Source organism: Anser anser (assembly GCF_964211835.1).
Source record: "Anser anser genome assembly, chromosome: 3".
In the NCBI taxonomy this organism is placed as follows: domain Eukaryota; kingdom Metazoa; phylum Chordata; class Aves; order Anseriformes; family Anatidae; genus Anser; species Anser anser.
Genome location: NC_139722.1, coordinates 69,287,345 through 69,303,645, shown reverse-complemented (window position 1 = coordinate 69,303,645; position 16,301 = coordinate 69,287,345). Strand labels below are relative to the sequence as shown.

The following is a 16,301-nucleotide window of genomic DNA, read 5'->3' as shown; positions in this document are numbered from 1 at the left end:
CCAATTGTTTATTTTTAGCAGTGCTCCTGGTTCTGTGGGTGATGCACCTTATTTTCAAAGCCATAGAACAATTTGCATGATTGGCAGTCAATTTAATACAATATTCTAATGTATATATATGCATGTATGGCATTTCTGGATTTTCATACCTTTTCACTTCTGATGTATCCCTCCTCAGGACAGCAGTTTAGTAACCATCTCACAGCTTAGTTTTGCTGGGGTAACGGAGGAGAATGCCAATTGCCTGGAGGTGAGAAAGCTGCGAGGTGCTTGTTTTCTGAGGGTCAGAGCGTGCTTTGCAGAAAGCAAAGCTCTCCTGGTTCACAGTGGGTGCTGTGCAGTATTACACAGAGTTCTCTGCATCCTGTGCAGAGCAGTAATTAATGTTTTCCATTCCTCTTTGTTCTCCTGTCTTCCCCTTTGAAGCACTGACAACAACCTTGCTTTCCTCTCTCCTAAGGTTCCATCTTGAAGTTTTCCAGGACTGTCTTACAGCAATCTAGTGGACATTTAATGGACTGCCTTTGCACCCACTGTGCATTTTCTATAGGTTTCTCATGCTGCTTTTATGAAAGTGATTATGAAGTGATGATCTGTGCCTGTTTGATTGCCATCCTAGAGAGGAAGAAATCAGAAATGGAGAAGAATGAGCCCAGAAATGGCTAGCATGACCACCTTGAAAACTTTGAACAGTGCTGTGCTCTCATAAACAAGTATTTAACAGTTTCAATAAACTAGTTGCCCTAAACAGCTGTTTGGTGATATCTCACATCTCATTTTATTTCAGCATTCAAATCTTTGTGAAGACCTTGCTTTAGAAAGTACTTTCTTATCTGGAAACTCAATAGATTTGTCTCTTGCACTGAGTGTATTTTTACCACTGAGTACCATTTTCATGGGTTTTATCAGAGAATGGCTCCAAACTGAGAATTGTCGATGCTGTTTCTGTGCTGTACAGTAATGTTATATCCGATCTCTGCATGCTGTTGGGATTAGCAAGTGCTATGGACAGCTTGTTAGCAGTTCCTTTCTTCAGCGTCAGTTGACAGGTGTACTGAGACTGGTGTACCACAAGTATAAACTGCTCCTCCTTCTAATAAGATACTCCAAAATAGATTTGAAATTGATGTTTGGATTAAATGAATTTTGAACTTTGTTTGGGGATTATTTTTGTTAGTCACTCTCTTTGTAGTTTTTCAGGAGTGATGCTCAGTGTTACGGCATCGTGAGCAAGATTTAGACATAATAGCACATTTGCTATCTGTGCAGGCTACGGCAATGCATGTTTCCCAGACATGGGAAACTGTTCCTGGCAACTGGAAGGGAGTAAACATATTTAGGCCACTCTGTTGTTTGTTCATTCTTACAGGGAACATTTACAAACTGATACCTGCTGTTAATGTTGCTACCTTTAGCAGTAGGACTGATAGGTGTTTCACATGAGGTATGTATCTGTATGGTAGGCACCTTTTGAAAGTGATGAAACTGATGACAAAAAGCTGCCTTTTCTGCATAATATTGTGGTGATCCCTTGATGCTTTTTTTCTTTAATGGATGCCTTTAACCTGATTCCAACCTGCACTTTTTTTTTTTTAACCTCTTTACCTCTATGCCCTGTGTTCATGGGCAGTGTTACACTGCAGAAGTGTGTGTATGTGCAGCAAAATAGTGTCTCTCCTCTCTGCTTTTGCCTGTGAACTTCCCCTCACAAGCTCTCTGGATGCCCTACGCTTCCATCAGTCAGGAGGGGCTTGTCTTTCCCCTGTTTTTTGAACAGCACTGTCAGTTTCATTAGAGAGGGATGATAAGTGCTTTAATATATTTTTACTGTAATTTGATCACTCTTCCCCCTTTTCCTAAGCTTCTACGTGCGGCCTCCATTTTGAATATCCTGAGGACAGTGCATTGATGCTACCTAGTTCTTTTATTGAAATTTTGTGCTGAGAATGTGGTTGGGATTGTAGAAGATTCTTTAAAGTGCTAATCAAAAGCAAAGATGAAGACGTGTTCACACATAAGGTGACTAAAAAAAGTTATATATATTAAACAGTATGTAGAGAGAGATACATAACATGTAACTTTCAAAATTCATTTTCCAGTATGCAGAAGCTAGCAATCATCTTGGGATAATATCTTTTGCCTAGAATTGTGTTTCAGAGAACATTTATCCTGATTTTTTTTGGTTTGTCTATTTTGTTGAATTAGTAAATATTTGAATGAGTGTGAAGAAAGCAAGACACAAGCTTTTAAGATCAGCAGAAAGTATGAAGAGCTCCTTTCACAGCTTTCTGAATTCTTGGACGCAGACATCAGAGAGAAAGAGAAACCACAGGAACAATTAATGTCAAAGGTGATTGTGTAAGCAAGGGTTTTCTAATATGCGTGGACAAGACTTATTAAAACCTTTTACTGTGTTTTAGGAATATCCGCAGGAGTGACAAAGTTAGTTTAATTCATAAAAACAAAACAAACAACCCCTCCAAAAAACTGGTTTGACGAAGAAAATGAATTAATCCTTCTATGTAGAAAATTAGTAGAAGAATATTTGTTTATTATATATATATAAAGAGGAATCTTTGTCTTAAATAATGATTTGCAGAGTGGTATCATTTAAGACAGGTTTTTCATATTGGCCTGATTTTCAAAGGTGTTGAACACTAATTGACTTTAGTGAATTCAGTCTTATTTGCGTACATATTTTATCAGCCTATAGTTTCCAAGTACAACCTTGATATGGTTGAAAGCTTTCCTGAAAACATTAGCAATGGGCATCACAAGATGACATGCAAATTCTACCACTTGTGTTTAATACTTATCTCAAGCTGACGTACCATTAAGTAGAAATATCTGAAATGGCATTTGCTAAAACAACCTTAACTGTGCCCTGTGTAACTGTTAACTGAGTAATAAAATGCTGTGAATCAATATAGGGTGTATTTGAAACTTAAGCATAAAAATTTATTATCTCCCCTCAGAATATTCCTGAAGTACTGAATGCAGAACGTCCACTTAGGAAAGGAAAATTGTTTGTGTACTCTTTCAACCTTTTAGAGGCTGCTGAAGGGCACTTTATTCTAATTTTATGCTTTCTTATATAGTGTCTAGTCTTCTGTATAGCCGCTTTTCTTCACTTGGGAACACACTCGGTATTTTGGGAATTTCTCTTTTGTTATATTCATACTATAACTGTCCTGGCTATAAGGAAACATTAATAAAATAAGATGATCTAAGTAGGTGTCACAGTTTTCTTACAGTCCTTGCCCTCATAATATTACAAGCATATTCAAATTGCAACAGATACACGTAACAAAACTTGGCTAGTTGTCATTGGAGGCAAAGATACTTGCATTAAGCTGCATCTCTTACATGCTTTAAATTAAGCAAATAAACATTTATTTATTTATTTTTTAAAGTATACATTGTCTCTTTTTTTTTTTTCTTTTCTTCCTGACAATTAATAGATCTATTTGGGAAATCTAGCTTGCACTGAAAATTGTGTGCATTAGGAAAACTTAGCTACCAGTCAGGGTACATTTTTTTCCTAATGCAGTCTTTGAAGCACCCACACTTATCTACTCCCTTCTTGGAAACAACGTAATGTACCAAAACAGCACCAGAATCTTACTGGAAATACTCCTTTTTCCAAGGTGCTGGCTGTTCAGCACAGCAGCTCACCAGGTATTTGGCCCTGCTCTTGAATACGCTCATGAAATAGCTGTTACTAACTCAAATCTTCCTTTGCCTAAAAAGTTTCAAGCATAAAATGCAGCTTTCAGTTTGTCGTTCCAAATGAGAGGCATAAATCTTAACAAGCCCAACCAAAGCAGTCTGCTTTTCACATGAAGATAGTTATATGATCTGTTTTCGTTTTGAGACCTGCTTTATGTCAACTGCAGATACTCAAAAGTGCCAGTAGCTCTTCACCTCTTTAGTAGATCATAGACATTGTGTGGGGGTAAATCTGAACCACACTGCACTAAGATGTGAGCTTCTGGTGGGAATATGGTTCTCATTTTAATTGTCTTTCTGCTCTTTTAGAAAGGAGTAGTAGAATGCAATTATAAATCTGGCCTAGGGTTCTCGGAAACATCATGTCTGTATTAGGATGATTAGGAGCTGTATACTGGGATGAATAAACATAATTAAGTGTTTAAAAAATGTTTCCACTATTTGAATTATCTCTCTAGGTCTGTGAAATATGTAAAGAAAATCTGGCACTAAAAGGTCAGGTTGCTGCTCTTCAAGAAGCTATTGATGGCCATGAGATGGAGTCCAAGGCTAGCAGAGAAACTATCATGAGGCTTGTTTCAGAAGCAAACAAAGAGCAGAAAAAGGCAGCAGGATACTATCAAGACATGGAAAAACTTAGTAAGGTACATAACTGAATCATGCATATGTTTGTCTAGTTTTCATTTGTAATTTTCATTTCTCAAAATTTCAGATCAATTTTGGATAGGAGTTGCATGAGAAAAAGTACTTCTGAAAGACTTTCACTAATGACGGTCTTTAGTAAAAAAACGAAAGGTTATTCTAAGGTTATTCTCAGCTTTTTCAAATCTTAAAATATATGGAAATTAAACAATAACTGTGTAAGGTAGAACTGATTTAGATTTGATGTTTTCTGATGATGCTTGCAAATTGACATTTTTGCTCCCTTCATATTGTAGCCTTTATTTCTTGCACAAACATGTAATTAAGCAGAAGTTTTGCTAAAGCATTGTAAATGTATAAGTGTGAATATATCTGAGGCACAAGCATGGAACAATGGAAAAAATGCTTGTTTAAATAATATTTAAGTGATGTTGTAAGTTTTCTGAGGATACAGTTATTCAGATTCTTCAAAAATTCTAATGAGATTGAAAGGAATTAGTAGAATCCTATTTTATTATTTCTTTTTCTCTTAAGGTCTGGAAATAAAGTGTCTTGGCTTTCAGACACACTAGATTATCTTGTTTCACTGCATAATAAACCAGTATATCATAAGTACTCAGTTGACTCATACCCGAAATGTTGTAGGCTTTAGGTTGTCTCTTGCAGAAAAGTACAACTTTACTGTGGAGAACCTGTAGAGGGAAAATGTGCAGCAGGAATGATGGTGAAATGAGAACTGTAGGTGAAGTCGTAAGTCAAGTATTCACCAAATTCACCTAGGTACAATTTGGAAAGAAAAATATATGATTTAAGGACTTAAGTACTCCAAGAGAGCTCGCCATAAGGGTTTGGTATATCGCAAAGAAAGAACAAAGTCAGCTACTGCGGCAGTTTTCCTTACTACTTTGTACTTTGAGTGATAACTGCAAAAAGAAAACAGTTTACTAAAACCATAATGGAAATTTCTTGCAGGTACTAGGGAAGTGTGGTTAAAGCTGATGGTCAGAACTAAAGAAAATAAGATTAAAGTGCCAAATATGTAGCTGAGTTATGTGTAACTGACTTTGTAGAAAATTTAACATAAATACAACCTTGTGCAAGTAAGTTTTGAAAGTTAATATATGTTAATGTTTTCTCCACCCCTCCAGCATTACTTTTTCCCTGAATGATTTATCACAATCATACACTTTAAAGGATAAAGTGTTCTGATTTTGTTGTAGGCAAAATACTTAGCAGATGAGAGAGCTGACAGCATGCTTTTAAGAAGAAAGAATTTGTTGTGGGGAAAATGAATGTTAAGTACCACAAGGGTCATAAATTTTACTTACTGCTGAAAATGCTTCTTAACAACCTGTGTAAAATTTCCTAAGACTCAAATTGGAGTGAGAGTGAACCTGGACTGAAAACTTAACCAGGCCTTTCTGAGAACTTTTTGTCCCTGTTCTTCAAGCATGTGTGTGAATAAGGGTGGTGCGCTTGCCAGGTAAGCCAGAATCAGGAGACATTCTAAACTGAGATGAGGCTTCATTTATGATTTGTTTTGCAAGTTTGCTCTGAGTGCCAAAATATTTCAAAAGTTGAAACACTTGGATGAAAAATATTTTCCTGTTATTGCGCGTATGCCAAATACATAATTTATTTAGCCCATTTTACAGAAACATCTTGCTGAATTATCAGCATTGCCTTTCAAATGAAGTGTGTGCCATCATGGCTTATTTAGAGGTTGCAGATTCCTCCAGTGCTGTTTCAGTTTAGCTACTTAATTTTGCAGAGATTGAATAAATCTCCTGAGAAGGTTTTGTGTTCACAAAAGTATATAAAGAAATTCAGTATTGAAAAAATAAGTAAAAACGCAAAGAATGTTTTTAATCCGCGTATCTAAAGCAGGATTTATAGCATCCCTTGTTCCTCTGATGGATGTTTTAGGTTACAAGAAGGTCATCTTCAGTGGTATAAAGTAGGTCTGACTTTTCACAGTTTAAATAAGCACATGAATAGAGTTGTGCATTGTTTCGTGTTCACTTGTGAAGGAAAAAAGCAGAAATCCATACTGTCACAGGTAATAAAGAAGTGTTTCTGTGCTAGCCAATATGTTGGCTATGTTTTGTATTACAAAATGATGGACACTTTGCCCCAGTTTTGTCTCTCAAAATTCTTCTTAATTACATAGGGGGCAGAACACAACCTTTCTGTTCAGGAGTTCTGTCAGTTTTCTCTGACAAGTCTCAGTCTCAGCCCTATTCATGTCTCTTCTCTGAACCATTTCCAGTTTTTCTTGCCAGGTGGTTCTTCACTCCTGCTCCTTGGGGTTTTTCTGTGCTCTCTCTCTTGATGAGCTGCCTCTCTTTATGCCCCAGGAAGAGGCAGCTAACTCATGGCCAAGTAAGCAGATTATAGACTGAAATTCTTGATGAAGAAAATGCAAGCCAGGTTGGTTGTATTCAGACAATATTAGCATGATAAAAAGTTAATAAGTGAGAGTTATTCAGAATATTCTTTAGTAAATTTGATGCTCCAGGATTTGTTGGTGTCACCTGGTTTCCATTGGAGCAACAGTAGCAAGTGAACAATAATTTTACTAATTCCCGTGTCAGCCTCAGTGCATTACAACTATAGAACAGCGAACAAGAGAAACTAATGTAATATCAAAACAAATTTAATTAGCAGTAGGTAGCCAGCAACCTTTTTTTTTTTTTTTTGGTACTGTTTTACTTTTGTTTCAGAATCCTGAACTTCCCACATTCCCAATTGAATATTGTGAGAAGGTGCTCCTGGAATTCTCTGAACATAACATAAATGTTTTTTCTGACAGTGCTGGATATCACATTTGTGTTTCATAGAAAGTAATTTTTAAATGCTGCCCAGATTTCTAGACTGAGAATTGGAATATCTATTCGTTCTTTCTGTGTGCCCAGACAGTGATTATTTATTACGATCATCATTAATTACAGTATTATGACATTCTTTGAGAATGTCTGGAAGTCTCTAAAAAAAAGAAGTCTCTAGCCAAGTTTCTTTCTAGTATTTAATAAATATCTACACAGTATTTATATAAGGTATAGAACGTGCATGTATTCTTTCAGATGAATTTGCCTTTCATATAGCATTGACACTGATGAGCCACAAGAATTGGTAAACTATCTTGTTCCTGTTTCTCATTTCCTCTGATGGTTCAACCTGGAAATATTTGTGATTCCTCTCAAATGTTAATTTAAATATCTGTTTTGCAAACGTGTGCACCATGCAGTGTCTTCAAAAAACATATTTAGAATATTATCAATCAATTTTAATTAATTCATATGTATCTGTATATACTGTTGATGCAAAATTGATAATAAAAATGATTTTTTAATTCATTATTAATGTATTAAATTGTTATTAATTAAATCTAAGTAGTATGCAGTATAAAATTTTTAAATCAATTGATTGTATGAAAACATAGTTAATTAAAAATAGGCTATTATAATTTAAGGAAATTGAGAAATTGAGTAAACAATAAACACTCCCACATGTTTAATATACTCAAATACTTTGATTGTAGGAGATGTGACCAAATGATTTTAGTTTTTGCTTTTCCTGATAGACAATGGCTTTCCCAGTTAGAACCTGGATCTTTTTTTTTTTATTTTTATTTTTTTTTTATTTCTATTTGTTGTAAGAAGTCGTTAAGAAAATTAATTTTATAGATAGGTTTCAGCAGACATCTCAATTATTTTCAGGTTGAATCATCAAAGAAGGTAGGAGATAAGAGCAATCTAGTTTAAAGTTCTTGTGGTATAGCAGTGGTAAATGGAGACACAGCTGGTGTAAGAATTCATCTGGAAAATACTGGCATTCTCTTTTATAACTTATTATTCCTGTTAATGTAACCTGATTTTTTTTTTGGGGGGGGGGGGCTATGTAATTGACTTAGTATATTGAGACCCTTCTGCTCATTGAAGTGCTAGTATTAATAATGATGGTGTAAGTTCAAATATCCTTCTCTGGTCTGAAGACTCTCTCCAGTTATTTAACTTAAATGCTGCACTCTTGGAAGACATTCAAGGCAAAAAGCCCAGAGTTTCCTCTGGATGGATAACAAGTGCCTCAATTAGCATATGGCCATAGCAAGAAAGAAAAGGGAGGAGATGGGCTTGTGGTTGTGGCAGGGGTTGTAGAGGGATAGATGCTGGTGAAGGACAGCAGTTATGTAGGAATCTGCTACATTAGGCTGAACAACTGTTGTCTGTGCTGTGAGAGTGGCTAGTGGCTGGTGAGTATGTAAGAATGCAGAAGCAGAGGTACTTTTTGCCCTATATTCTCTCAGCTTCCTGATTCAAGGATTGCATCTATCTCCATGCTAACAGCTAATGCTACTACTATACAAAACAATATGTATGTTTCGCATAAAATCTCATGAAAGCCCTTTAGAAAATGGTGCTGTCAGCGTTAGTGAATTTTGACCAAAAATAAACAGTAATCCCTGCTGTTCTGTATGTGGAAAGCTATACTGCAAAATACAGGCAAGGCTCTGGATGCTGTGTGACTATCACTGTTAAATATGTGTGAGTTCTGCAGAAAGAGCCTCAGCTATTTCATGAGCTTTCAGGTCTGTACCCACCTTCTTATGGCATAGCATTTCTCTTTATGAATCTTTACGCAGTATTTCTCTTGATGCCCCAAGTCCGTCAGTGCTCTGAAGGCATCTGGATAATGCCCTCAATAAAATAAAATGCTCAATAAAATGCTTTAACTTTTGGTTAGCCCTGCAGTAGTCAGGAAGTTGGATCTTTGAAGGTCCCTTCTAACTGAACTATTCCATTTCATTCCATTCATCTAATTCGAAGTGAAATCTTGTCTTTTTTTTCTCTGCTAAGTTATTTGCTTTTCCTGTAGCAAGTCTTCATTTCACATTTCCATAAATCCCTGGCTGAACTTGCTGTATTTTAAACTTCTAGTTATTTTTAAACCTGAGGAAAAAAAATCTTTACAGTAAGCATAACAGTGTTACTGTTACTAAACGTGTCTTTGAATTTATTTTCTTTTTTTCTACAAACAGTGGGATCTTGACTCCTCAGAAGTCAGTGAATTTTTTGTTACCAATTTAGGGAAAATCATAGATGCACTTAAGAGTCTTTTAGGTGCAAAGATGGTATCATAACATCTGTGAAAACAGTTTTCAAATGAGTTACTTCTTTTACATTGTGTCTCAAAAAATAATAATTCTGAGATTTTGAAAACATGGCATACAGTGTGCACAATTGAAACGATACATTTTGATAACTTTAATATCACAATAATTTTGATAAATAACTAACTAAGGCACAGCTTTAGAGGCTTGCCTCATGAATAACCTCCTCTGTGAAAAACTTTGCAACAGTTGACTGAATCAAGAGAGAATCCTTTCCTATAACAACTTTGGTGCAGCTGCCTACCTTTTGCCTTGTACATACTCCTTCAGGGAAGCACACCAGAGTTTTAGAGAGAGGTAATGAAAGCCAAGAGATTCTATCGCTTTAGCCACAGCCGAGATAATTGATGGGGCTCTGTAACATGGCTGGTGGGCAATAAAACTATGTGATGAGGTGGCTGTGGTCTGTGTGAAATGCGGTGAGGAAAGCTCTCCATTTTAACATGAGCAGTTTCCTTTCCAGTGAGAAATTGCTTTAGGAGCAGCTACATGTGTAGGAACAATGAAAGACACAAATGAGTGGTTGGTTCCTGAAAGATTGTTAATTAAAGTTTCACAAGTCTTCAGAGGGCTCTGTGGAAAGAGAAGGCTTCATGCCATCATCTCTTCTGCTGGTATTTTGTGGCAAGACTTCTGCAGAGCTTCTGAAACAACATTGTCAAACTTACAAGCACCTGTTTGACATGATTCTAGCATATAAATGGACAAGCAAATGTGGTTGGATACTTTCTAGTATTGGAAGCCCACATATATTAAAAATTAATGTAAATAAAAATAAATTTTCTCATCGGTTTAAATTCAAGCATAGCCATTCCTAAAGTCAAAAATGTACAACTCAATACAAAAAGAAAATTTCAGCCGTGTTTGTTTTCTTTGTTATTTTTCTTTTTTTTCCTTTAGAAGTTAAGATGAAAGCTGGTGCTGGAGATAAACATCAATATTATTGTAATCTCATATGCAAAGCCACAGTAATGGCTTTTAAATAGGGTGTGGAACGCTTCTGTGTGGCATACTTCTGTGGTGTCATACATGTGAAATAATAAGAGAAAAATGATCTTTCTTAGCCTGTTTTAATCTATTGCATTAAATAAAAGCAAAGATTTCCATTTTTGCTGTTTATAACCATATAAGTTAGGTAAACGAGCAATTAAATTTATGTTTATTTAAAACCATAACAAAAAGCTATAGCACTTTCGGAATGTGAACCTATTGTGTCTTCTCTAAATCTGCTTCAGCTGTGGTGATGTGTTTTATTGCTTATTTTTCTTTAGGCAAGGAGAACTATAGGAAGCAATTCATAGATTTGGAAAATTGAATTTGAAGTCCTCAATCAATTTGGAGTAGATAGTGTTGAGTCAGAAGTTCTAAACCAGCCTTGGGACCACAAGTACTGATTTGACTAGCATCCCCTTCCTTAAAAAGATTATTTGATGAAATGACAGACCAACAAACCTTCTCGGTGCACAGCTGAAATCTTGAGAAATAAGAAAAAATACTATATATTAGGGATATATATATTTATATATATATATATTTAAAAATCATGCACTGTAGATATAGCTAGAATTCTTTGAAGGAGTCAGTTAACATGAGTAGATAGATATAATATGATGCATAAAGGCAGGACTGAATAGTTATATAGAAACAAAGCAATTTTAATAAAAAGCAATTACAAAATAGTGGGCTCTGAGTTTATTGTAATTACTCTAGAATGAGATATTGGAGTGTGATAATTCTCAAACAAATTCAGGTCAACAGCAGTAGGAAAAATATAATATTATAAATTATTGGGAGATAACAGAAAATATTATTTTGTTACTACTGGAATCCGTGGTGTGTCTACTTCTTGAACACTGAAATTCTGACATCCCTTAAAAATGTGCTAAAACTGAAAGAAATTCAGAGGAGGGCAACAAATATGAAAACAAATATACAGTGATTTCTCTATAAAGAAAGACTAAAAGGACTTGGACTCTTCAGATTTGAGATGAGACATCTGGGCAGTAACGTGAGAGAGACCCACAAAACTGTGAGTGCCAAGGAGAGAGAAGCTAAAGAATAGTTGTTTACTCTCTTTTCTAATAAAACAAGATTCATTAAATGAAGTTAAAAGACAGTAAATTCAAAACAAACAGGAAGATACATTTCTTTGGGCAATTAAAATTGAACTATGACCATGAGATACTATAGATTCTGGAAATTATCATGGTTAAAAAAGTTACTGCACATAAAAATGGAAGAAGAAATCACTGAGTGCAGTAAAATAGAAAAGGCCATTTCTACATCTGAAAGTCTCTGAGCTGCAATTATTTTGAGGTGGGAGAGTATTCCGAGCAAGTAATTTATGCTTCCTTGGCTCTTACAACCTTTCTGAGATGGTTGGTACTGCCTACTGTCAGAGGCTGGCAGTTGGAATACATAAACCTTTGGTCTGAGCTGCAATAGCTCTTCTCATGCTACTCTCTGCTATTTTTCACTTCATGTGAATTAATTACATCTTTGGAGAGAGATCAGTAGAATGAGGGTATGTTTTAATATATATTATTAGTTAAAAGATCTTACACTGTCTTGTTTTGCCTCTTTCATACATATGCCTCTTTAATGCAATCACATCTCCCTGACTGTTTTCCAGTGTTAAATACAGCTTTTTAGCCTTTACTGATAAAATAGTCTCTTTCTTTCTACGTTTAAAAGACAGAAGTAATTTTCTCTGCCAGTTACAGCTTTTGATGTGAATACAGCTGACCTAATATTGAATACATTAGTTCTCAGGAGGCCTCACTGCATCTTATGCAGTGGTCTGGATACTCTTCCATCTTCTCTAATCTCAGGCAGAGTGCCAGCAGGTGAGTGGGTGTGTACTCCATCCAGGGGTGAGTGGGTAGCTGCAAGCACAGCACTGTGCTGTATGAACTCTTTTGCTTAGGTCTCGGATAGTTTAAGAGTCTCTGCTCCCGCTTTCTTCTTCAGCCCATAAGTGGTCCGCTTCATGTCTGCTGCATGTCTCGTGTCTAACAGTCAGTTACTTGACACAGAATACCCTGGGTAAATCTATTTTACTTGAACAAGAATTTCTATAGTTCTTGTTTTCAAAAGCTATGTCAGTGTTGGGCACCTTTTTTTAACCCTACAAGCTGTGTACCAAAACCTTCATATGATTCAGAGTCACAGAACAGTGGCCATGGGTACTGAGGAGCTGAAGAAAAACCACAAGCTGTTACAGCTCCATTCATTCCATCTTCTAGGAACATAACTATTTTATCCCCCTGCACGAAGCCATCGGGCTTTTGGGGTTTTGCCTCTAGTTGGGCTACAACCTTTAGATATCACAGTGCCTAAGCTTCCAGGTACTGTTTTAAGTTCATGCTGACCCTGCTGAAGCTAGTTACTTTAAATATTCTCCATTGAGGAGAGGCTTTAAGGAAGATTGTTCAGAATTTTAATGCTTTGAATTTTACTACTTTTCATTCTGTAAATTGCTTGTATGACTGCTTTGTTTTTTAAAGGTTTAGGCATCAACAGGCTTGCAGTTATTTATTTTATACCTTGATCTTTTGATTCAACTGTGTGTTTGCAGATGTTCACAGTTAGAAATGAGATTGTAATTAGGTAAGCTCCTTGAGACTGGAAAACTACTTTTGCTCTGTCTTTCTGAAAGAAAAAACTCTGACTGCAGAAAACTGTAACTGAAATAAACCAGCCGTTATTCTTTGCTGCAATTACCATAGTGTAATTCTTAACACAGGTGGGAATTTTCTATTAATAGGACTTATTTAGAATTAAAAAAAAAAAAGATAAAAAAGACAAGGAGTCATGCCAACATTTGTTTCCAAGAGTTCTACAATTACTGTAGAAAGTTCAAGTAACAAATAATTACCTAAATGACAAGGTTTGGTTTGGTTTGTTTTCATTTATGTGTCTGCATGTTTGCAATTTTGAAGCTATTTAAAAATTTTAGTATTTTTAGTATGTTATATTTATGTTATTTCCAAGGGTGCTCCCAAACTCCTGTCCCATCCTCACTGCTGATTTATATAACTATTTCCAGATGTATTGCTTGTATGCCAATACATGTATGTATGTATAAGCATGTATGCCAATAATGCAAACAGCTTACTATGCCGCACAGCAAGCACAGGTGGACCCTGAGAGACCCCCAAGTAGCCACCATGTCCAAAGCTGCTCCTGGAACAATTTTTAAATTCTGAGGAAGACCATCTCAGTTGACATCAACCCACTTACTGAGCTTCTGCTAAAAACCTGGAACTTCTAGAGAAATTCAGTCACTCTCTGTAAATATGCCATCCTCTTGCTTAATTTTTTGCCTTGTGTGAAGTAATATTATTTCTGGCTGATTCCTGTCAATCAGATAATACCATAAGGAATGAAGACTTTGTCTTTTCTGTTCTTTGAGTTGATTTGACTGCTATTTTTCTTCTTGCATATGAGTATACAAACACTTTTAATTCTAGTGATGCGGGGATAGGAAAGAGGTTTGCAAGCTGACTGAATGAGAGCTAATTTTTTTCTTTTGTTTAAATGGGTTATTTTTCTTCCATATTTCATCATTTGCTTTTGTGCTGTGGGTCAGGATACACGGTTCTGCATCCCTGTTGGGTCAATATTTTATATACAACTGATATACATGTACACTGGCTATTTTTCTCCCTTGAAAACTGAGCCTTGATTTATCAGAAGATAAAGGGAAAATCATTTTAAAAGCTCTGGGCTTAGTAGGAAAAGCCTATGGGTGTCAGAGGCTAAATGAGAACCATGACAAAATGCCAAAGATCCAACGATGACTCTGAGCAGTAAATCCTACGGGCTATTCACCAGTTAGGCTTATCCTACAGTATCCTGTGTCCCTTGGTACCAAGGGTAACGTTATCTTTGAACGTATTACTTCTGAAATGCAAGGAGTAGTAGACAGGAACTGACTCCTTCAAAATTAAAAAAAAAAAAAAGTAAAAAAAAAAAAAAGATTAAAAAATTAAAAGATTAAAAAATTACAAGGATGCTAGATAGAACCACCATCCCATTCATCCTTCCCCAGTGATGTTTCTGCACTCTGACAGAGCTCTGCTGAGCAGCAGATGAGGGCAGCTGTAGGCTCTGTGGAAGGACACTTAACTCTGCATTGACCTCCTCTTCCTCAGGCTTGTGCTTATTATGAGTGATTTTGTTTTCTTCAGAAGATGCAATAATGCAGAATAATTATTTTTTTTAAATTTTTTTGTTCTGAGTGTTGTACAATCTATTGTTTCTTCACCTTACTGCATCTTTTGAAAAAGCATTTCTTATTTGAGATTAAATCGATATTTGATCACTTGCATCTTCCTTTAGGCTGTCTTAACTTTTTCTTATTGATTTTAACCCCCTCATACATCTGTGTAAGAATAATCTCAGAATTTTTTGTCATGTTCATGTAAGTTATTCTCAGAGATAACATCTAATTCTACTCTACATTCAAAAACTTCATGTGTATTCATGCTTTCCCTCCTAGGTGTAGTACTTTAGCTTTGTTTTCATTAGGTTTTGTTCACCATTGGTTTTCTAAGTCATTTTATCTATTTACAATCCAAAATTGTTTTTGTTTACATGCAATTTTCCAGGTTACTGCAAGAAGTTAAGCTATCTATAGAGTGATTACAGCAGGCTTTGGGCTTTCATTAATTTCAGTGGGAGTTTTCTCATGAAGACTTGATGTTGTTGGGTCCTTGTGAGCAATATGGGTCTGTATTTCTCTAGGTGCAATACCTGCTTCTGAGTAACTCCCTGCTTTGTGCGTATGGGGAGGGGTTCTAATGAATTTTAAAACTTTGGTTTAGTCTTTCGTGTATTCTTAGGATCTTGACAGTGCTAGAATAGCAAGACAGAGTTTGGAGATGGACATCAGAAACCTCCAAGATAAACTCACTGCTAACCAGAGAGGTTGGGAAGCTTCGAAGCAAGAACTTCACACTCTGAAGAAATCTTTGAGTGAGCTGGATGGAAGTTTGAAGAGCAACAAAGAAGAGGCCAGGACTGCTCAAGGTTCTTTGGTGGCTTTCAAAGAGCAAATCGCTGCCCTTCTCAGCAGTGGATCGGCAACCGTTAAACCCTCTGAGAAAGCTATTTTGGAGAGGATTCAGGAAATAAACTGCAAAGAGGAGAGTAAAGAGATAGTAAGTCAGCAGCTACTGCACTTGCACGGCACGTGTATTTATTCTCTTTGGCTAAGTTTTTTTATTTGATTTATCTTTTTGACTGTTGATTCCTTCTGCTTAGGTTTTGAAATTACAGAAAACTTTAATTTTGTTGACTGCTAATTTGAGATACTAAGCCAAAAACACTTATGTTTTATTAAGTAGAAATAGGTCAGAAATTAAATCAACAATAAGAGCTGTTAGCAGGAAAAGTCTCTTAGTTACGACATTGAAACTTGTTTTCAGAGCTGCTTTGCAGACATGAGGAGTGGCTGCATGGTCACCATGATTTAGCTGAACATGTGAGCAAGCACGGATTTGCTGTTACAATAGTGACTTAATGGACTGACCTGTTTTTTGAGGCAGGTGTAACCAATGTTGCGCCAGGCAACTTCTTTCCCTCCAATCCTCAAAGTCTGCTACTAGGAAAGACTATTTTTTTTACTTACAGGTAAGTATTTTTGAAACCATAACTGTTCACCATTGTAGAAAAAAAGTAATAGTAAGGCAGCTGGGTATTCTAATGCTTTGGCTAGAGGAATTTGGGCTGATAGCATTTGCAAAGGAAAGGTATG

The 16,301-nt window shown here is 36.0% G+C and overlaps 1 protein-coding gene across 6 annotated transcripts in view; it reads left to right on the top strand.

Moving 5' to 3' along the window:
• CCDC170 (coiled-coil domain containing 170) overlaps nucleotides 1–16,301 on the top strand; it is a 45,915-nt gene that overhangs the window by 15,736 nt on the left and 13,878 nt on the right. For 5 of the 6 annotated variants that reach the window (XM_083827755.1, XM_083827756.1, XM_083827754.1 and 2 more), the window contains 3 exons: nucleotides 2,206–2,350; nucleotides 4,188–4,373; nucleotides 15,388–15,705. In XM_083827755.1, coding sequence (XP_083683881.1) covers nucleotides 2,206–2,350; nucleotides 4,188–4,373; nucleotides 15,388–15,705 — 649 coding nt within the window. The remainder of the gene's footprint in view (nucleotides 1–2,205; nucleotides 2,351–4,187; nucleotides 4,374–15,387; nucleotides 15,706–16,301) is intronic. The other variant, XM_083827758.1, reaches the window with a different exon arrangement.